The sequence below is a fragment of the Astatotilapia calliptera genome, chromosome 7 (assembly GCF_964374335.1).
Source record: "Astatotilapia calliptera chromosome 7, fAstCal68.1, whole genome shotgun sequence".
In the NCBI taxonomy this organism is placed as follows: domain Eukaryota; kingdom Metazoa; phylum Chordata; class Actinopteri; order Cichliformes; family Cichlidae; genus Astatotilapia; species Astatotilapia calliptera.
In genome coordinates this window covers 18753021-18777778 of record NC_137428.1, presented here as the reverse complement: position 1 = coordinate 18777778, position 24758 = coordinate 18753021, and the positions used below count along the sequence as shown (strand labels likewise).

The window sequence follows — 24758 nt, the reverse complement described above, 5'->3', positions numbered from 1 at the left end:
AAGTAGGAACTTCTTTATCTCCTGTTTATACCAACAGGAGCATGGCGAGATGCTATCAGTCGATCCAATCTGTCTTAAAATAGGTTTTAACGTTGATCTGAATGTAAGAGGTTTCATCACCAAATTAGCTCTTTTCCACAGTATGCCTTTTTTCCTGTCTCCCTCCCCTCACTCCCAACTGAACCTGGTTCTGCCGGAGGTTACTTCCTCTTAAAAGGGAGTTTTTCCTTCCCACTGTTGCCGAATGCTTGCTTACAGTGGGTTGCCTGATTATTGGGATTTTCTCTTGTGTTATTTTAGCATCTTGACCTTACAATTTAAAGCACCTTAAGGGGTAACAGACACACTAATCCACCACATGCTTAAGTTGCATTACCAGCAGGGGGAAATAATAGATTTAAAGCCAAGGAGTCGTGAATGACCAATGTATGAAGTACATTTCAGGCTCCTTTTATGCCAGAAACGATTAAGCTAGGTAGCTGATATGTATCAACATTTAAATGTCTTGGAAATGTCTCTTTAAATGTTTTTACATTTATTTTTATGATGGCTTGAATTTAAGCATGCATGTCTATTTCACACTAGAGCTGCTGTTGAAGGATGCTGACAAAAAGAGCAATTTTGTAGTCTCATATTATCCTCAAATAAACCTAAAGGTATTAACAGGGGGAAAAATTTATCACAGGTGTTCGGATGGGGAACTATCTGATGCTTTCAACTTCTGTCAAATTCAAGCAGATTTTTCTATCTTGCATAAGTGTATTTACCTTTTTCACTGTGAGGATTGTTTTGCATTCTGTGCAACTGTGTGCATATTCTTGCAGATCCTGTGCGTTACCTTTCGTTTTCTCCAGTTTGTTTTCCCGGCTGTCGCACTTGCCCCTGATTAGTTGCCTCTCCTCCAGGCCTTTCTTGATCGTGCTGAGTCTGAACACATAAAGCCGAGCATCCTTTCCTGGAAACAAAACAAAAAGCTCTTCTGTTTTTTTCTGCACGAAGGCTACCCTCAATTTGCTAGCTCTTATTTAGCATCCTCCCACGGCCATGCAATGGCGTGGTATTGCAGGAGGATTACTAGAAGGCTTCTTAAAGCTGGCGCACTCGCAGAAGCTTCTTCATCAAAGCCCACACACAGTCGTGACAAATGCCTGCCATCGCATAATGACTATCAAACCTGGACGATCCCTACTTGCTTATCATCTGCAGATCAACCATTTACATTCTTTCACAGTTAAAGCAAACATCAGACAAGTCCAACTGCTGTTTGTTAGTACACAGCCACATCTCGGTTGAACTACTTGTGTGTCCTTTAAATCTTAGTCACCCTCTGTGTTTAATTTTATCTGTCTGCCTGTCTGGATATCTCTTAGTACTTTATAACCCCCTGCACTCTCACAGTCTATGTGGTTCTTCAGACAAACAGACACTCTTTTGTATACACATGCACACAGAACCCCTTTAGGGACTCGTTCTGTGCAGGTCAGCTTCCTTAAATCTCGGCGATGGATCGATGTTTTCACCGGACCAGTGGAGGTGGGCAAACGTGTACACACTAACGCACACAGGAAAAGACAGATGAAATGTAAGGCGAAGAAAAAGAACAAACATAAAGACAATCTGCTCCAAATAGTACTGTGAGTCAAAAAGAGGATTTCAAAGGATGACAGGAGATCTCTGATGTGCAGGGAGGCAGTGCTTAGCAGTATCCTCCCAGTGGTCTAAGCCTACCTTTGTCAGTGCGGGTGATAAGCAGGTCCTGAGGCTCGAGAACGTGCATCTGCTTCACCACCATGGTTCTGTCGAACACGTGCACTGGGGGAAGGCTCTGTGGCTCTGAAAGACAAGTCAAAAATCACATGATTAAAGAAAATTAAATTGAAAAATCCCCGCCCCAAGTAGGGATTAAAAAAAGAAAGAGCATTTAAATAAGAAAATATTGATTGTGTCACTCACCAATGCCTAACCCTGCTGGATCAGGGCCTGAAAGAGGGACAACATCATTACCATCATCATGTTAGCTGCTGCTCTCGACATTCTGCTGAGTATTGAACAATTATGCATGGGTGCTTTAATTTAGATGGCACAGGGCGTATTGATTAGTGACCTCACCATCGAGCAGCATGACCCCTGCTGCGTCTGTGGCAACCAGCACTGACTGACCCCAGGAGTCAGCGCACACGATATCATAGGGGAATGTGCTGCAGAACAACTGGGACTCCCATGGCTGCAACACACATATTGATACAGCGCACAATAGGATTAATATTCACTTGGTTTGATAGGACTACAAATAAATCATAAATTTAACCCCCCCGGGTTCATTAAGTGCTTTTTAAACATTTCAAACATGAAGTTGTTTTGTAACGGCAAAAAATTCAAAGGTTCTTTCAAGTATTAAGATCAAGGCGGTGAGACGCTTTAAAGATGTGAGCCTCACCTCTTTTCTGCACAAGCCTGTGGTGACGAGGCTAGTCGGCGCATCGCCTCTCACTATGGTCTTCAGCTTGAGGGCCTGGGGAAGAAACGGCATCAGATATGACACACGGCGTACACCTCTGAATTCTGCACTGATGGAAGTCTGAAGTCTTGCATCACCACAGTGTCTGACATCTGAAATCAAGATTTGCTCCCATGTAGCTAATGTTAGCATAAAATTAACACTGTTGCCACGATGAGAAGGTGGCATTTTACCGCTGTGGTTGTTAGAGGTAACGATGATTTCTTTTATAAACAGAGTTATAGTTACTCTGTATTTTCCAACCTCAAATGAGGCAGGACAGAATGAAGAATAAAGTTCAGACCTACACAAATATTTTTTGAGATATTTCTGTTTCTTGAACTCTTTTCCCCATTAAGATGATCTGACGATCTACCCTGCATCATTAATGGCAAGTTTTGACGCCTTAGTAAATATCAATAAAGATGCGGTTCAATGACCGTTAGAATAAATGGATTTCCCTAGGGTACCTGCATGAATAGAGACCATCCTCACTCATTTCTGATGCACATCCACTCATGTTGTTCAATAGGCAGGCTGAAATATGACATGAACCAATCAGAGGGTTGCTTCTAACAGGGTATCTAGTAGGGCTGCACGATTAATCGTTAGAAAATCGCGATCTCGATTCATACTTATGTGCGATCTCATTTCCAAATGACAACGATTTTTAAAAAAAAGATGACAATTGTACCGCATTTTGATCCGGGACGTAATCTGCATGAAAACAAGCGCTCACTCTTCCTGCTCAACAAATGACAAGGGCGGAGCCTTATACCACGTGATACAGAAGCTGTGCCGTGTGATGCTAAAATTGGCAGGGAAAAAACAACGGAGAGCACGTCAGGGATGACGAGAAAGTGACAGGAGAAAATCCGTCCCGGTCAACCACCCAAACATCAATAACGGGAACCTTATACAGCGCTTCCCTATACACGTCGAACTCCCGCAGGCACAAAGAAATTACGGAGGCTATCACTTATCACCTGACCAAAGATATGGCTCCCATCAACACTGTGCAAAACGAGGGATTTAGGAAAATGAACAACACCCTAGACAAACGCTACACAGTGCCATTTCATGCAAAATCGCGCAGCCCTAGTATCTAGGGGTAAAGAGTTAAGTAGTTCTTTTTCAGCCACTGGGTTTGAGTTCTTTCAATAAACAGGATCAATCTATGTGCTACTAAAGGGGCATTTTTTAAACATATATTTTGATGTTATATGTGGCTATTATGAGGCCTTGATGAACTGGTATGTATTTTTCTATCTTTTGGGCTCCATCATGTAGCTGTAAACAGGTAGCTTGCCAATGAGCTAGCATCTATCACAGTCATTCTCTGTGGAGGAAATTGCATTTTACGGTATTTATCTGTTATTTAAATAACGCTTTCACACTCGTGGACCTTGCGCAAGATAAATGAGCCCTAACTTGCTGAAATACGCATGCTGTTTTCTATTACTGCTATTTGGACTGACATTGCTTGTTTTTCATGCTTATTTAGGTTCTGAGATCTGTGACGGCTCAAGAAGGTGACTGTACAAAAAGAAAAGTCATAATGCATCAAAGGTTAAAGCCGTTTCAGAATTCAAACACAGTTCGTACAAATGTGCAAGCTGCAACCATCTGACTGAAAGTGCCAATCCAAGCTGCACAAAGCATTACCATGCCTGCATAAACAGGCAATCTGGAGATGATGAGATCAATACAAACCACCACTGCGGTGGCTTAGCCATACAGCATACTAAAGCATCCTTCAGAACAGATCCATGAGAAATCATATTCAGATTTATGAGACATTAATGGGGAACATGACATCACTGTGTACGACGTGCACAACACAGTGACTGACCCCACTGTGAGTCAGTTTAGCTGACAAATGGCTTGTCCCTAAAATAACTGAACAATCAATGACCGAAGATGTTAGTCTTCCACTGTTTTAATGCTTTATAGAAGAGCACGTCGATACCTAAGCTTTGTATTTATAAGTCGAGAACAGTAGAAACGAGATAGAACAGTTACGTAAAGAAAAGGAAACAAGGACAACAAAGAGAAAAAGAGAGAATTACTAAGATTAATAAACAGCTGCTCGTTTAGAGTCGACTATAAATGGTTTTGACTTTAAAAACTAATTTCCTCCAACAGGTTTTTTCTACAGGGTACAGCTGTTATAACTAGTGTCTAGTTTTTAAGGCTCATATAGACTATTATAAAACAATGAGTGACGATGAAGGCATTATTAGTACTACTCAGTTCAAACCTTTGGACTTTGGATAGATTTTCAAGTTGATCAAAAAAAAAAAAGAAAGAACAAATTGTAGTAAAATTATTGATGTATTCGGTTTATGAGGGCAATTATTGATTTATTATAATTTAACTCATGCTGACAGTCACATTACTCTGAAACTGTATGAGTGATCACATCAAAAATACCCACTATCTCCCAGCCTCCCACAAAAAATGGTCATCCGGGTTCATTGCCATGTATGGTGCTTTGTAAGGTTTTTTCCCAGTATGATTATATCAGGTATATCAGCCACACAGTGACCTTCTTAGATTATTATTCCTTCTTTATCCTCCTGCAAGCAGGTGTTCAGTTCATTCAGCCTTTGAAACCCAATCAGTACAAAGAGCTTCCTCATTAATGACTGAGAGAGGGTAGTTTCTCCTGCAGTGGTAGGCAGCACTCATTACATCTGCATTTTTAGAGGGAAACAAAGAGAATAGAGCGAAATACACTAACCCATGCTAGGCAGTTTCATTTCTAAAGACCAGACTGAAGTGACTCAGGTACCTTTTCTGTTAAGTTTAGGATTATTGTTTGACTTCCCAGGCAACTCCGATTAGCATTTACTTTTCACTTGCCTTACAAATTATTACTTTTCTTCTTAAAACATCAAACAGAAGAAGCTGGTAACTGTGGAAGCACTTTTTTCTCTTATGAGTAGGACAAATTTTAACACCCTTTTAAATTTCTTTGAGTAGCTAAATCATTTAGAAAGTTTCCTGGAAATTACATCAAAAATACATGACCCATAAAGTAAATACGCCCCCACCAAAAAAGCCCAAATATGGAGAAATGGAGTGTATAGGGCTGTATAAAGCTCAATGATGTTTTTCAGCAATTTGTTCCTCTTTCTGAATTAAGCCTCTGATTACAGCTCAAGTCTGAAGTGTTCACTACAATAGAAGCTGATCAAAAAAAGGATTTTGTGAACAATAATCATGTAAAAAAAAATACTATGACTTGTTCAAGGTCTGCAATGTCATTTCTACAACACTATACCACGATTTCTATACTGTATATGGAGCTGAGCAATGGCTCTTTAGTCTTTCTGAACATCTTTCAAAGCTTTTCTTTCAGTTTTGTCCTTTTACCTGACTATTTTCAGACTACTTCTTCAGTGAATCTACAAAAATGTTAATGATAACACAGTCTGACAGGCATAAAATAGCATTTTTGCAACAACAAGGTGATTCCCAAATAACTATTAGCGAAACTCTTGGCATGGTGTGCAGTTTGTTCTTAAAACATCTGAGGAAACTGGATAAGTGGAGGACAAAAGAAGTGCCAGACCTAAAATCTATCTACAGCAGATACATCTCTTCAGGCCCTCCCTCTATTTATGTCAAATAACACAAGAACTGGACCACAAATCAGTGGCAACTGATGTATCCGCATTTGAAACTTTTGGTTCAATTCTGTACATGTGAATATGTACGCAGGAGGTCAGGGGAAATCCACATTAGTGAAACAGTGTGGGATCATCTTAACAGAGGAAAGGCAGCCGATGTCCAAATAAGAGCTCTGAATGGCTTTTAGCAAGCCTGGAGAACTGTTCCTGAGGACCGCCTGAGAGAGTTCAGACTGAAAGTAGTCATACCAAATATTGACTTTCAAGCTCATTAAATTTGTACAAACTATGTTTTTACCTTATATATGCTGTATTTCCATATATGTTTGCACATATTTCAATAAACTGTTGCACCTTTCTCCCATAGCAAAATGAATGAAAATGAGAGGTGGCTTAAGACTTGCACAGAATTGCTCTTTGGAGTTTCTCACAGAACACATGAGGCTATTTTACATGTCTTTGTGTGCTCAGTACTTAGTTACCTGCCCTATTCTGACAAACTCAGCCTGGCGTGCCTCCTCCTTCTTACGTGCCGACTTTGGAGACTCGGGCAACACATCGCTGAAGGACCGTCTGTTTAACATGTTCTGGGGAGAAAAGGGAACCTAAACATGGAACGCACAAAATGTGACACATGCGCGCACACACGCAGCCACACGGAGAGAGAAAAAGAAAAGCAACAAGGGTCTTAGAAGTGAAGTGAGAACAGCAAGAGTGAACAGTGCACTGCTTGAACTAAGCTGTATTAGGAGCAACAGTGAAAGGAGGGGAAAAAACAACAGATATAAGAACTAAAGTGATGTGAGGAGAGAGAGCCCTGCTGAGAAAGTCAGCATTGCAGCAGAATCCAGTGGAGTGTGGTGCAGTATGCGGAGGCTGCAGTGGAATACAGCAGAGGACAAATCAGCAGCGACTCCAGTCGCTGCAAGTGACTGAAGTGACAAGGAGGAGTCAGGAGGAGAAGAGTGGATTGATGGCAAAAAAAAGTACAACAACAGGTCTCTGCAGCAGAGTCGTGGACGGAAACGCTGCTGTACCTTGTGCAGGTCAGGCATGAGGTCTTGATAGAGCGAGCGGATCAGCATGTCGAGGGTCCGCTGACGCTTCTGGGCAAACGTCGGTGTCTCCAGTGTGGCTTTCTCTCCATTGATTACTGAAGGAAATGAGGGAAGATCAGTGTAAGGGAGACAGAGGGGACGCAAAGATGTCAGCATATCTGATGAACTTTTTTTGAACACTTTCATACATTTGACTAATAAAAAGTCCCTGAATTCTTGGTGATCGGTAAATACAGGCGGGGATGGGAGAGGGGGTCCAAACAGTGGAACGCTTTCCTCTGAGAAGATCTTTAACCTGCGGCAGAGAGCACACACATGAGATCGTAAAGAGCCGCAGATCAAGTAACTTCATCGACTCTTCTGTAAACCAAACACACTCACCTGTAACTGTCATTCTGGCTATTGTACCTAACTAATGCAAAAATATCTAGATGTGAAAGTAAAGGAAACAATTAAACCACATACAGTCAAACACATACAGTTCCACTGCTCTGATGTGGATGTGACTTCATTATCTCAAGCTGGTGTAAACATGGCTCATGTTGTTGGCTACCACTTAATCTCTGTGACAGTCGCTGTCCATGTGAAGGATACGGGTGAAGTGTGATCGGATCATAGACGGCTTGAAGGATGACGAGGCATCATCGCCTTCCTGGAATACTATGGTAACAATGTCATTTCCAATGTGCCTCTTTCTCTCCACCTGACAGAATAGATGAACAAGAGAGACACCGAGATAAGGAAAAACACGGCAAATTAACCTCGGCACCCTGCAATTTATGTGTCACAGGAATTATCTACCAATAATTGTTATTTTAATAAATGGCAATACAGAACTGCATGTACAGATGATGACCAATGCATTCTTTGACTTTGAAACATGGTAGTTATTGGGCAGGTTCTGGAGCTATAGAAACATTATTCCTATGATTTGCTAGGCCAAATCAGCAACCCAAATACTTTACCAGTGTCAGGGTCTTGGGACTGGGCGACCCAGGATCCCTGAGCAGTTATTTATTATTATTATTATTATTATTATTATTATTATTATTATTATTATATGTATTTTGGTGTTGCTGCTGCTCTTCTCCATGCTTGTAGATGTGTGTGTGTGTGTGTTGTACACGTCTGCGGGTATGCTTGGAGGATGGAGCTCAGCCACCTGCAGGCCTGAGGGGTGTGGCCCTGTGGAAGGACTGGCCACACCCGAAGCCACACACCTGCCGCTGATCAGGGCTCGTCGGGGGAGCTACTTAGGAGAGTCTTGGAGCTCCCACCGACGCGGGATCATTGCATGAGACTCCACGTTAGTCGTCCTGTTATTGAGTTAGTGTGTGTGCATGCCCGCAATTGTATGTGTCCTGACGGCTGCGTCTTATGTTTCCCGCAGGAGCAGCGTGGAAGACACGAGAGCAGCGAGCACCGGGGGGTGCTGACACGGGAGCGGAGAGAGCACAGAAACACGGACTATTCACGGGGAGACACGACACTGGAGTCTGGGAGAACACGGGGATTTATTGTTACGTTGTTTCACTTTGTAAATAAACACTGTCTATACATAGAGCACCGCGCCTGGGTCCTCCTTCCCCACTCCTTCCACGGTGTGCCATGCCACACCGTGACAACCAGTGTTTTTGAGACCACACAAATGCATGCACTTTGTGTCATGCAGTGTGTTTGTCCTTAATTCACTGATCATCTATTAAAATTTACTGAGTTTCTTTTCTTCCAGGACTAAAACTAAGCCAAAATGTCAGATTTTAAACCTATACAATCATGTAAAAATGCCCAAAGTCTAGTCTGAAACTCTCGTGGTCCCATTACCAGTAAAAATATATTTCTTTCATATCAAACAATACAGAAGTATTGCTGTATATGATTAACACAACACCATCACCAGTTAAAACAATCTGACTTTACATTACACCAACACTAAGGTGTGATATAGAGTGTGACTGGAGCTCTTCTCAGTCATGCACCCACATGCACTACAGGCACAGACTATTCCTTATTAATCACTGCCAGAGTGAATATCTCAAGATGTGTCAGATTTGCTAAGCAGCAGCCCTTTGAAGTCATACCTAAAACAACCTGGGATTACAGAAGGAGGCAACGATGCCCATTTCTTTTTATTCTTCTCCTCCTATACTAACAGGATTCTACTGCATTCATGCCACAGCACTCCCTTATGCATACATAACAACTGTATACATAAAGATACAGAAATAGACATTGAAAGGAGTACTGAACAACAGTGTTGTCAGTCTCCTGGTATTTTTGTCACTTTTGTATGATTGCAGTATTTAATGAGACGTGCTACAGACAGTAGCTGTGTATGGCTTCCCAGCCTTCAGAGTGCAATGTCAGGTTTATGTCACAGCTGCCTTAAGTGATTGAACTGGTCATTACCATTTTTCTTTTCTTTTATTTGTTTGTGTAATGGTTAATGCATCAGTTTGAGTAAGCTCTGTAATCAAAATTATATTTTTAATGCTAAACTATAATTATTGTTGTTATTGATGAATTTTGAAATGTACCGTTTTACATAAAAAACAGGTAAAATAGTATAGGAAATTATTGTTTTTTGATTAAGATGCCAAATTACAGTCAGTTACTTGCATTCCTGAATGGAAACATGAGCTATTGTGGTTGAATTTAAAGCTTAACTAACTTCCAACTTCTGAGAGAAAGCCAGTGGGCTGGCTGAAATGGTGCATGGATTCAGTTTGTTAACTGTCTAATAAATAAAGGTGTTTTTGACAGATTTTTAAAATATTTGTGTTTTGTTGGTTTTATGACTGGTGGTCTAACACATATAAAGTCAGAGGTGGGGAAAGAGATCATTAAGACCCCAGCGCAGAATGGGGCAGGGTATCAGGAGCCATCAGCTGATGTTGGCTAAAAATCTAAAAAAGATATTTCACGGAAAACCACAATTTCAAGGTTTTACCAAAACTATTAGAATGATTCTTCTGAACATCATGAATGTTTGTACAAATGCTTATCTCATGTATCCATACTACAATATTTCATCTAGACCAGGGGGTGGGCAACTCCAGGCCTCGAGGGCCGGTGTCCCTGCAGGTTTTAGATGTGTCCTTAAACCAACACAGCTGATTTAAATGGCTAAATTAGCTCCTTAACATGTCCTGAAGTTCTCCAGAGGCCTGGTAATGAAGTAATCATGTGATTCAGGTGTGTTGACCCAGGGTGATATCTAAAACCTGCAGGACACCGGCCCTCGAGGCCTGGAATTGCCCACCCCCTGATCTAGACCAATGATCCGGAGAGACATAGTGGCTGACTGTAAAAAAAACAACGATGTAAAAATATATGAAATCGAGAAAACACTAAAAGTGTTACAAAAAAACAGAGACCAAATGTGTACAACCACACTTGTAACGCACCTGCTGTTTGTTCTCTTTAGAGTAGGGTAACATCGTGGAGACGTGGAACATGAGCTCATGACCTTGATACACTGTGTAGATGGACTTAATTCCTGTAGTGTCATCTGCAGACAAAAACAGTATAACATAACACAGAGAAAAAAAAACCTTAATGGATGGCCTCCTTTTGAATGTGATGTTTTGTTATGTGATCAAACGGTGCACATTCTTACTCTTGGTGTCTAACCCTCCTCGGTAACCTGCCCATCCCTGCAGTGTAATGGTATCACCCAGCAGACTGAGAAACTTGTCGAAGTTCTCACTTCCCGTCTCTGCAACAACACAAGTCACTAAGCAGATATCGTCTATTGTGGTATGTAGTGTTTTTTATTTTAATTTGACATTTTGGAAAAAGTACACTTTTGGTGACCAGATCTACGCCACTCTTAAGTTTATATGCTAAGCTTAGTTTAGCTTAGCTTAACATGAAAACTGTAAACAAGGTGAAAAAGCTAGCTTGGTTAGTAACATTAATGAGGTTATAGAAAGTCTTGTCATCTTGCTAACTGTTTTAAGCCTATCCTTTAACAAGGCCATCAGAGCTTACTTTATGTTTTCTATATTTTTACATGCTGTAGTGCCTTTTTTAAGAGCATTGCTATGCATGCAAGTTGTTATATCCCAAATTTGAATAATATGTATGTATCAAGTCCATAGTAACTACATAAATTACTAAAAACTCTAATAAACTACAAAAAAATTGAAAATCGGTTTTGTTTTGCTTACGCATTTTTCTAGTTACAGAAATATCAAAGGTGTAGCCCTCGAAATTTTAAATGCAAAGAAAGTTGAATGAAATAGTTTTCAACCACAGGAAATTCATTCGGACTTCATAATTTCAGTTTTACATTTTTTATAAACTGCAACAAAAACAAAAATAGATATTAATGTGCAAAGAAACCCTGCATGTGCATCAAAATAAACTATACGGAAGAAGATTAGGACCACTGGAAAAAAAGTGGGCAAGTCTTTCTTTTTCTTCTTTTCCAGAATTCTGAGAAAAAATAATTCTGATGAAAAAGTCAGAATTCTAACTTTTTCATCAGAATTATTTTTTTCTCAGAAGTCTGACTTTAATGTCAAAAAAATACTTGCCCACTTTTTTTTTCTTTCGGTAGCCCTAATCCTCTTCTGTAAAACTATTTCCAACAGTGAAATCAAAGTTCTAAGTGTAAAAAAGGCACCAAGTCAAACATAACTTTCATTATCACTAGCGGATCTTAAAATGGCCCTGAAAAAAAAAAAAGAAAAATTCCTGCAAAAATGACATAATTTCTGGTTTTCGCAGTAAATCGCAGACGTGTTAGTTCATGCTGATAATGTGATGATGTTTATTCCAGCATAGGAAGTGCAATGGAAAGTTGATCAGATCCGCAAAGCGTGTGTCTGGATTTCTTCTGACGCTATTTTGCAAACCCATTAGTAGAAGGAGACTGCGGCCAGGGACAAGTTGAATGCATGATATGTAAGTAAACTCCTCTGTTTTCATGTCAAAATGCCTCATCTTATTTGATTGTGAGTCTACCGGGATTTAAAAATAGTTACGCAAATGGAATTAAGGGCACTCCCATCGGCGTTTAAGGGCTAAACAAGCTAGCGCTAGTGACCAAAAATGATGATGCCCAAAGATGGCAGCAACCTAATTGTTCATATTAAGCTTCAACATGATAATACACTCATAAATGGTTGATGTCACAGTGACTGTCCTTTTTAATATACAGTCTTTAATTCGAACACTAAATAATAAATGAGCATAGCAGAATTTACCATTACTAAACATCTCGTCATCTGTGAGCTGTCCATCTTTGGCATACAGCACACCAAACTTAAAATTGACAGAACCCTAAAAGAAAATTGAGTTAGATTAGAGATTAACAATTCAAAATAAATTCTACGTTTTTTTTTAAAGAAATGTAAAATAACATGTAATAGATTAAACAAAAGATCCACAAAAGGTAACAAGAAAGGCTAAATACTGATGACCAAGAAAGAAAAATATTAATCTGCATAACACTTGAAAGAACAATTGTAGTTGTACACATGCAACCATTTCAGCATATAAAAGCATATAGACTCAAACATGCAGAACACTAGAAAAAAGAAAATCAAACTGCATTAATGACAGAAAATTCCAGGATTACTGCAGACATGCTAACTTATCCCATGAAAAACATATCATATTCATACCTCCTGTTCCTCCAACACCAACAGGTCCTGGGGAAAGAGGACACAACAACTGTCACTGACCAGCACTACAGCTAGAGATGACACAGCCTAAGGACATTATGAAGTTTAGATGTTGCTGATCCGGGTTGGCATGAAATGGGTCGGTGCTATATTTCATTAAGAGCCTGCCGTTGTGCTGGTGTCATTCTCACCTTCTGAATCTCTGGGTTGAGGATTTCCCTGGGGCCTTTCTCAAACCTGTCCATGTTCATTGCACTGTACAGGCAGAAGCAGGAGCGGCAGAAAAAGGAGGAGTGGAAGAAACAGAGATAAAAACCCCAAGTGTTTAGTGTTGACGAAAGACAAACAGCCCAAAGGTTAACACTCATTAAAACCTGATACAGGGGATTTCCCATCTAGCTTGAACCATTTGTATTCATTTAGAGTTTGTGCAGCAACTTAGCCTTGAGTAATTTAAAATCTCAAACCTTCTGTTTTCTACATATTTTAATATCTTGTTACCAGTCACTGATGCAGCGTTCAGGTCTCTCTTCTGTGGAACCAGCTCCCACTTTGGCTAGAGGACACGGACAGCCCCTTTACTTTTAAGATTAGGCTTAAAACTTTAACTTAGTTATGCGGCACTAGGCCTAGGCTGCTTGGAGCTTCCCATTATGCACTGATTGTTTTTTCTTCTCTCACATTTTTTTACTCTCTGTCTGTTTATAGACTGCTTTACATTTAATCATTAGTTCACGTCAAACTCCGGCTCTCTTCCACAGTGTGTATTTTCCCTGTCTTCCTCCCCCTCAACCATCTGCTGCAGGTTTCTGTTAAAAGGGAGTTTTTCCTTCCCACTGTCACCGAGTGCTTGCACATAGGGGGTCATCTGTTGGGGTTATTTCTCTACTGCTGTAGATCTTTACCTTGTATTGCTGTGATTTGATTTGATTTGAATGTTTCTTTTGTTCTAAGTTCAGTTAGATTGTGCAATGCAAATAATTACATCTGAACTGTAGAATGAGAAAACAACAATATAAAATCTCATTCATGCATTGGAAAGAGGGCATAAAGAGTAGTGACTACAAGGTCTGAGCTGCACGTCTCACCTTAGTATGGACTTGACTGATAGTGTTTTTGTTGGGCTGTAGGGAAGGGAAATCTTCAGAGTCCCCTGTGTGAACAAGAGTGACACAGATCAGTGATTATCATATTATAACATAGTGGGTTTTATACATCTGTTCATTTTGGAAATAATTAGTACATTTTTTGGTGTGTGTATTTAGAAATTCAGACCACAAAAGAGATTTTTCAACTACTCGCAGAATAATTACAGAGGACTTAAAAGATTAAACAGAAGCAATTCAAGAGAAGACAAAGTTGTTCTGTTCAACAACAACATCCTGTACCAGTTAGAGTCTGACAGAAACAAGATAAATCAATGTGATCAGGCAGCGGAGGTGCATCACCCTAATCAGGTTCCAGACGAGGCTGGAGGGCAAAATTAGATCCAAGCTATCTTGGTCATGAAACTGAATCACAGAACTAGATGCACACCATAATAATCATGCATCTCTCTCTAACACACACACACACACACACACCTACACAAACGGTGACTCAAAAGTGGAGTAGCATAGTGCCTTAAAGACTATTTTTAAGGGACTTTGCACATTTTGTGCTTTTCCGTGTTTAGATCTGAGGAACAAAAAACACACCTCCCACAACTGTTTAATTAAGCAGAAAATGTCTGTGTTCAGGATTAATCTTTGCACCAGTGTGCTAAAACTTTTAATACCTGCACTTTTAGTTGGAGACTTTATATTTTATGGGAATTTAGACTCCACGACTGCCGCTACATTTATCTAACTTGCTTTAAAGATTAAGATTTTAAAGAGAATAAATGTTTGTGAATTATTCTTTAAGATTACACATGATGATTTTTTTGTTGATCATGTCATTGGGCTGCAGCTATTTGATGAAACTATTGAAAAGTATCTCAGCATTTATCGGTCCAACAGTGAGAAACTGCTTACAATACAATGAAATGCAGTCATGTCATATGATACAGTTTGCTGAAAATGCTTTCAATTAATGATACCTGCAAAAATATAAAACCTTATATATCATTTTACTCAGAAAAAAAAGTATTGCATATATCCTGAACAGTTTTGGGAAGGTTACTTTTAAAATGTATTCCACTACAGATTACAGAATACATGCCCCAAAATGTATTTTGTAACGTATTCCGTTACGTTACTCAATCAGAGTAACGTATTCTGAATACTTTGGATTACTTAATATATTATCAAGCTTTTTACAACTACATGAATGTACTATTGCTGTGTGATTTATTACTATTACTGAAGGTTATTCGCCATACTAATACCAACCAGATTTTTAAATCTTAATATAAAATGAGTAACAGTAGGTGGACATTAGGTAAGGCTGCACTTTTTGGAGCGATCTCGTATAGAAAACTATTCCGCGTGTATATTGTTACGGTCGCTGACCTCTAGTGGCTCTCCCTCTGTCGAAGAGTTGTTTTTCTCCTTTTCTTGTGTTGCAGGTCTGCCTCATGAGCCGCAGCTGAGGTGTGTTTCAGCTCGTCAGCCACGGCATATAGTCTGCCGTCCTAAACTGCCACACCCCCTGCCATTTTCCCCATGTTTGCCAGAGCTGTGAGCTGTAGAGTTTTGGGCAGCGGGCCTTTGTGTGTATATGTGTGAGAACTTACCCTCTGTGAACTTTGGTTTTTCTTTCTTTTATTGTGAGCGAAGGTGTGCCCTTATTGTGATAATTAGTTTGTCATTGTGGAAGCAGGTAGGGGTTCTCTGCCATTTTTGTTTCAACTGTTTTCTCCTGGTTTGGTTAGACAGGGAGCTCAGCCATTGTATTTTGTTTTTGGTTAGTGAGTACTTGGTTTTGATTTCTAGCTAAAGGGGGGTGTTTTGTTTATTGTTCTGGCCTTGGAGACCCTGAAGAAAAGAGCTTCCCTGTGTTTTCGTACTGTAGTAGTTTTAGGCAATAAATCTTGTATACTGACATCTATTTCTCCAGTAGTTCATGTGTTCCCTTTCACTTTGTGTTACCCCTCACTCCAGTCGACACTTCGTTCTTAAGTGGGGCGTAACATAAGTGGGGGCTCGTCCGGGATTATTTGGGTTATGGCACAGTTTAGCCTGGGTGATTTTATAGCTAGGCCTGCATTGGACCAGCTTGATGCATGTCGGAAGGAGGATTTGTGTGCTGTTGCCGCGCATTATGAAATCCTTGTGGCCAAGTCCATGAAGAAGAGCGAGTTAAAGACTCTTGTTGTCAGCGGGTTGGTTGGGAAAGGCGTGTTCCCCTTAGAGGTGGACTCGGGGGATGCCGCGTCACTCCTCGAAACCTCTGGTCAGCCTGAGGTTTGTGCTGAGGAGGGGGCGGGGACACCTACGGTGGTCAAACCAGGTGAGGGAAAGCTACCAACCTCTCTTCCACGGTTTGAGCCCTTCTCTGTCGAATCTAGTAATCCCAGTGTTAGTGCACGCGTAAAGGTACGTTTAGTTCGTCTTGAACTTGAGGCCAAAGAAAGGGAACGTAAGGATGAACTTGAGTTCAAGTTAAAGTGTCGGGAGCTAGAAGCTGAGACATCTATTAGGTTGCGTCAACTGGAGTTGCAAGCTAACAAATTGTCTCCTGAGCCTTCTGCTCCACCTACAGTGAAGGATGAAGACAACAATAGCAATCCTTCAGATAATTCTCCCCCTGCTCCTGCACCTCCAGCATTTGATGTGGGCAAAAACATTGCCCTAGTTCCACCATTCAGGGAGACTGAGGTGGAGGCCTATTTTAATGCGTTTGAGCGCATTGCTATGGCTTTACATTGGCCCAAGGAGGTTTGGTCCCTTTTGCTTCAGTGCAAATTAATTGGTAAGGCACAGGAAGTATGCGCAGCTCTCACTATCGAGGACAGTCTTGTGTATGACAATGTCAAAAGCGCTATACTCAGAGCCTATGAGTTGGTGCCTGAAGCCTACAGGCAGCGTTTCAGGACCCTGAGGAAATCCGCTGCTCAAACATTCCTTGAGTTCGCAAGGGAAAAAGGGACACTATTTGATAGGTGGTGTCAAGCAAGCAAAGTGTCAGAGTTTAACGCATTGCGTGAACTGGTATTGTTGGAGGAATTCAAAAACTGTGTTCCTGATCGTACAGTGCTGTACCTGAATGAACAAAAAGTGGCCACTTTGCAGGAGGCAGCTATCCTGGCAGAAGAATTTGCTTTAACGCACAAAAGCGTGTTTGTGGGTAAATCCGATTCACACTATCATGAACGACTGGAAAAGGACACAAAGCCTCAACAACCTAGGGGTTCCTTGGGTTCCAAGTCTGATAGACAATGTTTCTACTGTCACAAAGTGGGGCATATAGTTTCTGAGTGTTTGGCTCTTAAACGTAAACAAGTGCCCCAGCAATTAAAACAAGCCAAAGGGGTTGGCCTAGTCAAGTCGCTGAGCTCCCCCTCCCATGTGACCATGAGTGAACCTGATAAGTGTTTTAAACCCTTCATTTTCGATGGTTTTGTCTCCTTAACAGGGTTTCCTGGGGATCAAAAGCCCGTGAGAATACTGAGGGACACGGGTGGCTCGCAGTCATTTCTATTGGCCGACGTTTTGCCAGTCAGTGATGAGTCATCTTGTAACGCTAGTACAATAGTGCAAGGTATTGGGATGGCCTACATACCTGCACCATTACATTGTGTTCATGTGCAGTCGAGGTTAGCCTCTGGTTTGTTCAAGGTTGCAGTAAGAAACTCATTTCCTATTCAGGGTGTTGAGTTTATAATGGGAAATGATATTGCTGGGGACAAAGTACTCCCTGTTCCTGAAGTGGTGGATAAACCCAGCTGTATCCCGGAAGAGGACGAGCTGTTGAAATCCCACCCTGATGTGTTTTCTGTCAGTGTTCTTACCAGGTCGCAAGCTCGGAAGCTGGAGGAAGTGAACCTGAGTGAGACTGTTCTTGGATCTGTTCTAACTGGGGACAGAGAGCCAGCTGCTAGCCCTTCTAAACCAGCGCTCGATGAACAGGGTCTGGCTACTCTGTCTGAGGTTCTTCCTTTGCCGGTCTCACGTGAGTGTTTGAGCCAGGCTCAGGAAAAGGATGAGTCACTCACTAACTGTTTTAAAGAGGTAAGCGAGTTAGCAAACAATAAAAAGGCACACAGGTTTTATCTTGAGGATGGGTTACTGCTAAGAAAATGGGTCTCAAGACCTGCATTACAGCAGGAAGGAGGTGATGAGGGTTGGGGGGTGGTACGCCAAATAGTCATTCCTAGGGATTGTGGCATATTGCAGCTTGCGCATGAACACCCATGGTCAGGTCATTTAGGTATTACTAAAACCTATGACCGCGTTCTTCAGCACTTTTTAAGATAAGATAAGATAAGATAACCTTTATTAGTCCCACATGTGGGAAATTTGTTTTGTCACAGCAGGAAGTGGACAGTGCAAAAGTTATGAGGCAAAAAATTAGAATACAATAAGAATAAATACAGTACACAACTGTACAGAATAGAATAAAATAAAATACTATATACAGTAGAATAAAATAAAATAAATATACAATAAGATAAAAATAGAATACAAATACAAATACTATATACAACTGAGTAAAAATACAACGATGACAGAAAGGATTATTGCACTTAGTATTATTGCATATGTATGGATGTGTGTGCTTGATCAGTTAAAGTCTTTATTATGGAGTCTGACAGCAGTGGGGAGGAAAGACCTGCGAAATCTCTCCGTCCCACACCGTGGGTGCCGCAGTCTCCCACTGAAGGAGCTGCTCAGTGCTGTCACAGTCTGCTGCATGGGGTGGGAGATGTTGTCCATCAGGGATGACAGCTTAGCCGCCGTTCTCCTGTCACTCACCACCTCCACTGGGTCCAGAGGGCATCCTAGAACAGAGCTGGCCCTTCGGATCACCCTGTTCAGTCTCTTCCTGTCCCCAGCAGAGATGCTGCCGCCCCAGCAGACCACACCATAAAAGATAGCAGAAGCCACAACAGAGTCATAGAATTTCTTCAGGAGTGGGCCCTCCACCCCAAACGACCTGAGTCTCCGCAGCAGGTACAGCCTGCTCTGCCCTTTCCTGTAGAGGGCGTCTGAGTTATGAGTCCAGTCCAGTCTATTGTTCAGATGAACACCAAGGTACCTGTAGCTGTCCACAGCCTCAATGTCCATACCTTGGATGTTCAGTGGTTGCAGTGGAGAATGCTTGTGCCTGCGGAAGTCTACCACCAGTTCCTTGGTTTTACTGGTGTTGATCTGGAGGTAGTTCAGCTGGCACCAGTCCACAAAGTCTTGGGTCAGACCTCTGTACTCCTTGTCGTCCCCATCAGTGATGAGGCCGACTATTGCAGAGTCATCAGAGAACTTCTGCAGGAAGCACTGGGTGGAATTGTGGGAGAAGTCTGCAGTGTAGATGGTGAAGAGGAACGGAGCCAGAACCGTTCCCTGTGGGGCCCCCGTACTGCAGACGACCCTGTCCGACACACAGCCCTGAGTCCTCACATACTGTGGTCGGTCGGTGAGGTAGTCCAGGATCCAGGTAGTGAGGTGATGGTCCACTCCAGAGTTCACCAGCTTGTCCTTTAGAACCGAGGGAAGAATGGTGTTGAAGGCACTGGAGAAATCAAAGAACATGATTCTCACAGTGCTTCCAGCGGTCTCCAGGTGAGCGAGGGAATGATGTAGGAGGTGAATGACGGCATCATCCGCTCCAATGCCAGGCTGGTAGGCAAACTGAAGTGGGTCCAGTGATGAGCTTATTAGGCGCCGAAGCTGAGCCAGGACCAACCGCTCCAGGGTCTTCATCAGGTGGGATGTCAGAGCCACCGGCCTGTAGCTGTTGAGGTCCTTGGGGCGTGAAGTCTTTGGCACTGGTACAACACAGGAGGTTTTCCAGAGCTGTGGGACTCTTCCCAACCTCAGGCTCAGGTTGAAGAGGTGCTCCATCACCCCACACAGTTGGTCCGCGCAGGACCTGACGACCCTCGAGCTGATGCCATCTGGACCCGCTGCCTTCTTGCCATTAATCCTCCTCAGTTCCCTCCTAACCTGGGTGGTTGAGAGAGACAGGCTGGAGCCTTGTGTTGAGTGTGTATTGGATGCTGTTGTTGGGGGTGGGGGGGAGTGAGCAGGGTGAATAGAGGAGGTGTGAAGTGTCTGAGGTGGAACAGCAGCAGTGGGGGTGGGTGAGTCTGCAGCCGATGTTGCAGACTGCCTCATGGCTGAGTCAAATCTGTTGAAGAAATGATTCAGTTCATTTGCCCATCTCACATCCCTCCCAGGCAGAGAGTTCTGCTGTTTGTGGCCCGAGATGGTTCTGAGGCCTCTCCAGACTTCACCAACGTTGTTTTGTTGAAGCTGGTTCTCCATCTTCTGCCTGTAGCTCTCCTTCCCATTCCTTATCAGTCCCCTCAGCTCTCTCTGCACCCTTTTCAACTCCTCTTTGTCTCTGGATTTGAAGGCCCTCCTCTTCTGCTTGAGGACAGTTTTAATTTCTGGGGTAATCCAAGGTTTGTTGTTGGAGAAACACCGTACAGTCCTGGTAGGTACAGTGTTATCCACACAGAAGTTTATATAGTCAGTAATGCATGTAGTAAGGCTGTCGATGTCCTCACCGTGGTCATCACAAATCACCTCCCACACAGTCGACTCAAAACAATCCTTAAGAGCCTCCTCGCTCTCCTCTGACCATCTCTGTACTGTGCAGGTGGCTGGTGGCTCCCTGCGCACTAAGGGCTCATACACAGGGACAAGGTGCACCAGGTTGTGATCAGATCTGCCCAGGGGAGGGAGAGGTGATGAACTGTATGCCTCTTCTGCATTGGCATACAGTAAGTCCAGTGTTTTATTGACTCTGGTTGGGCAGGTCACATACTGGCCAGGTCTGAAGAAAGACGTTGCCAAGTTCTGCAAAACATGCCAGGTTTGCCAAATTGTGGGTAAACCTAATCAGACGGTGCCACCTGCTCCTCTTAAACCCATCCCGGTAGTTGGGGAGCCTTTTGAGCGTGTTTTAGTGGACTGTGTGGGTCCTCTACCCAGAACAAAAACGGGTAATCAGTTCCTCTTGACAATCATGTGTGCCACAACCCGTTTTCCTGAAGCCATACCACTTCGAAAAATCACCGCTCCCACTGTGATTAAGGCTCTACTTAAATTCTTTTCAACATTCGGTCTGCCTAGAATTGTTCAGACCGACCAAGGCAGCAATTTCCAGTCAAAACTGTTCAAGCAGACATTACAATCACTTGGTATCAGACACATCCCTTCCAGCCCTTACCATCCCCAGTCACAAGGTGCACTAGAAAGATGGCACCAGACCATAAAGTTGATGATGCGAAAATATTGTCTGGTGACTGACAAGAACTGGGATGAGGGACTGCCATTCCTGCTGTTTGCAGCTCGTGAAGCAAAACAGGAGTCCCTTGGTTTCAGCCCTGCTGAATTAGTTTTTGGGCACAGTGTGAGAGGGCCTCTAAAAGCCCTGAAAGAACAGGTTTTGTCTGATGTGCAGCCGCAATCAAATGTGCTTGAGTTTGTCACGCAGTGTCGGGAACGTTTGTACCATGCTTGTGCAATAGCTAAGAAGTCTCTGTCAGCAGCCCAAGGGAAAATGAAGCGGCAGTATGACCGGAAGGCAGTGCAGCGTTCTTTTAAACCTGGTGATCAGGTACTCGTGTTGGTGCCCACATCTGGTCCGTCTCTGTCAGCCCAATTTGCGGGACCATATGTGGTAGAGAGCAAAGTCAATGACACAGACTACATCGTTCGCACTCCGGATAGGAGGCGTAAAACACGGCTCTGCCATATAAACATGCTGAAACTGTTTCACTCTAGGGAAGACGATCGCGAGGGCTCCATCTCACTCATTTCTGTGCCCATAAACCATGATGATGGTTTGGTGAAGGGTAGTGAAGGTCAGCAGAGCGGCAGGCTTGCAAACTCAGAGGTTCTTGGTGCCTTAGACACGTACCTCTCCTATCTTCCTCATGACGAGAGAGACGATGTGAAGGATCTGATCCAAGCGCACCCTAGTCTGTTTGGGGATGTACCGTCTAAAACCCCAGTGTTAAAGCACGACATTGACGTGGGTGATGCGTGCCCTATTAAGCAACACGCATACCGGTGCCCCCCACTCAAGAGGGAATTAATGAAAAACGAGGTATAGTACCTGCTTGGAAATGGTTTGGCGATACCTAGCCATAGCTCTTGGAGCTCTCCATGTCTGCTGACACCAAAGTCAGATGGTTCTCCTCGTTTTTGTACTGATTTTAGGAGAGTAAATGCAGTCACAGTCCCTGACTCATACCCATTGCCTCGCATGGAAGACTGCATAGACAGTATTGGAGCCGCCACCTACATAACAAAGCTAGATCTGTTAAAAGGGTACTGGCAGGTTCCTCTAACTAGCAGAGCCTCTGATATTTCAGCATTTGTTACTCCAGACTATTTCTTGCAGTACACAGTGATGGTGTTTGGCATGCGGAATGCACCAGCCACTTTCCAACGACTTATGAACCTTGTGTTAGCAGACATTCACAGTTGTAATGTGTATTTGGATGACATTGTGGTATATTCTTCTTGCTGGACTGATCACGTGAGTACTCTGAGGGATGTTTTTGCTCGTTTATCCCAGGCTTCCCTAACTCTGAACCTGGCAAAGTGTGAATTTGCCAAGGCGGTAGTGACATACCTCGGAAAACAAGTGGGACATGGCCAGGTGCGCCCCGTGAATGCAAAGGTGGAGGCCGTACTGAGCTACCCGGTGCCCACCACCAGACGGGAGCTCAGACGCTTCTTAGGTCTGGTGGGCTACTACAGGTGTTTCTGCCGGAACTTTTCAACAGTGGTGGCTCCCCTGACTCGTCTGTGCAGTCCAAAGGAACCCTTCGTATGGACTGCTGAGTGCCAACATGCATTTGACTGTGCCAAGTCTCTCCTTTGCAGTGCCCCTGTACTGGCTGCTCCCAACTTCAGCAAGGCCTTCAAGCTGGAAGTGGATGCAAGCGCTACCGGCGCGGGAGCAGTACTGTTACAGGATGGAGTTGCTGGCATCAGTCACCCGGTTTCCTACTTCTCAGCTAAGTTCAAGCCTCATCAACTCAACTATTCCACCATTGAGAAGGAAACCCTAGCCATGTTGCTTGCTCTGCAGCATTTTGACGTGTACGTGGGGTCAATACTGACCATAACCCTCTGGTATTTCTAAAGCACATGTACAATCATAACCAAAGATTGATGAGATGGGCGTTGCTTGCTCAGGAGTATAACATAGACATCCGACATCAGAGAGGTGTGGACAACGTGGTGGCTGACGCACTGTCCAGGACCCAGTATTAACCCCTTAACCCCAGTAACGGACTTGGTGGCAGTTGTTAAAGGTGTCTGTTTACTGTATGTGATATTTTATGTGGGGGGGTGTTACGGTCGCTGACCTCTAGTGGCTCTCCCTCTGTCGAAGAGTTGTTTTTCTCCTTTTCTTGTGTTGCAGGTCTGCCTCATGAGCCGCAGCTGAGGTGTGTTTCAGCTCGTCAGCCACGGCATATAGTCTGCCGTCCTAAACTGCCACACCCCCTGCCATTTTCCCCATGTTTGCCAGAGCTGTGAGCTGTAGAGTTTTGGGCAGCGGGCCTTTGTGTGTATGTGTGTGAGAACTTACCCTCTGTGAACTTTGGTTTTTCTTTCTTTTATTGTGAGCGAAGGTGTGCCCTTATTGTGATAATTAGTTTGTCATTGTGGAAGCAGGTAGGGGTTCTCTGCCATTTTTGTTTCAACTGTTTTCTCCTGGTTTGGTTAGACAGGGAGCTCAGCCATTGTATTTTGTTTTTGGTTAGTGAGTACTTGGTTTTGATTTCTAGCTAAAGGGGGGTGTTTTGTTTATTGTTCTGGCCTTGGAGACCCTGAAGAAAAGAGCTTCCCTGTGTTTTCGTACTGTAGTAGTTTTAGGCAATAAATCTTGTATACTGACATCTATTTCTCCAGTAGTTCATGTGTTCCCTTTCACTTTGTGTTACCCCTCACTCCAGTCGACACTTCGTTCTTAAGTGGGGCGTAACAATATAAAACAGGCCCACAGCTCCAAAAGGGACCTCTGGCTAATACGTCAGTTCTGTGTCGGGCTCGTAGCCGAAAACTAGCTTTACTTTGTTGTCTGCGTCAACTTTGCCAGCGAGAGACAGAGGCGTTGAAAGGCTGCTGCAACGGAACTTATTGTTTCGGAGGAAAACACGAACACGGTGTAAAGTCGAGTCTTAATAGCTTACTGGGCTACACTGTCCATGAGGCTACATTCTTTAGGGCTATGCCAATAACACTCTGCCTATTGCATTCATATTAAATAATTTTTTGAACAATAATTTTTGAAAATATTTCGTCACGTCATTATTTGGGCCGCAAGTAGGGGTGACATGGGCCGAGAGATTGAGACACAGGTTTTGTTTGGGTTTCCACCGGCGTGGAATTACCAAAAATAGAGAGGGGACAGCCTAACATATGAAACAGGAAAAGACCGCCGTGTAATCCAGTTACTTCAACAAAGTAACTGTATTCTGAATACCACCTTTTTAAACGGTAACTGTAACGGACTACAGTTACTCATATTTTGTATTTTTAATACGTAACGGTGGTACATGTATTCTGTTACTCCCCAACACTCATCCTGAAGGTCTAAGAGATGTGACGCATTTAAAATTACTGCTGCTAGGTGCATAGACAGTGAACTCACCGTCTTTCTCCAGAGGATGGCTCGGTACTGGGGAACACGTTGGTTGTTCTGGTCCGAGAGGACCACCGATAGGTAGAAGGGATTCTTCTCTGCATCCGTGCCCACATAATTTTGGTGGACTATGGTGGACAGAGATCATTTACAGATATGATTAAGATTAAGAGATCAAGATTAT

The 24758-nt window shown here is 42.9% G+C and overlaps 1 protein-coding gene across 5 annotated transcripts in view; it reads right to left on the bottom strand.

The window, feature by feature from the left end:
* garnl3 (GTPase activating Rap/RanGAP domain like 3) overlaps window positions 1-24758 on the bottom strand; it is an 86516-nt gene that overhangs the window by 11636 nt on the left and 50122 nt on the right. For 3 of the 5 annotated variants that reach the window (XM_026173355.2, XM_026173358.2, XM_026173357.2), the window contains exons 5-21: window positions 24584-24702; window positions 13912-13976; window positions 13015-13078; window positions 12824-12850; window positions 12404-12479; window positions 10810-10908; window positions 10598-10701; window positions 7785-7893; window positions 7572-7617; window positions 7379-7485; window positions 7170-7285; window positions 6615-6737; window positions 2438-2512; window positions 2110-2224; window positions 1954-1980; window positions 1729-1833; window positions 839-955 (exon numbers count right to left, since the gene is read on the bottom strand). In XM_026173355.2, the coding sequence (XP_026029140.2) occupies window positions 839-955; window positions 1729-1833; window positions 1954-1980; window positions 2110-2224; window positions 2438-2512; window positions 6615-6737; window positions 7170-7285; window positions 7379-7485; window positions 7572-7617; window positions 7785-7893; window positions 10598-10701; window positions 10810-10908; window positions 12404-12479; window positions 12824-12850; window positions 13015-13078; window positions 13912-13976; window positions 24584-24702 (1494 nt within the window). The remainder of the gene's footprint in view (window positions 1-838; window positions 956-1728; window positions 1834-1953; window positions 1981-2109; window positions 2225-2437; window positions 2513-6614; window positions 6738-7169; window positions 7286-7378; window positions 7486-7571; window positions 7618-7784; window positions 7894-10597; window positions 10702-10809; window positions 10909-12403; window positions 12480-12823; window positions 12851-13014; window positions 13079-13911; window positions 13977-24583; window positions 24703-24758) is intronic. The other 2 variants (XM_026173360.2, XM_026173356.2) reach the window with 1 other exon arrangement.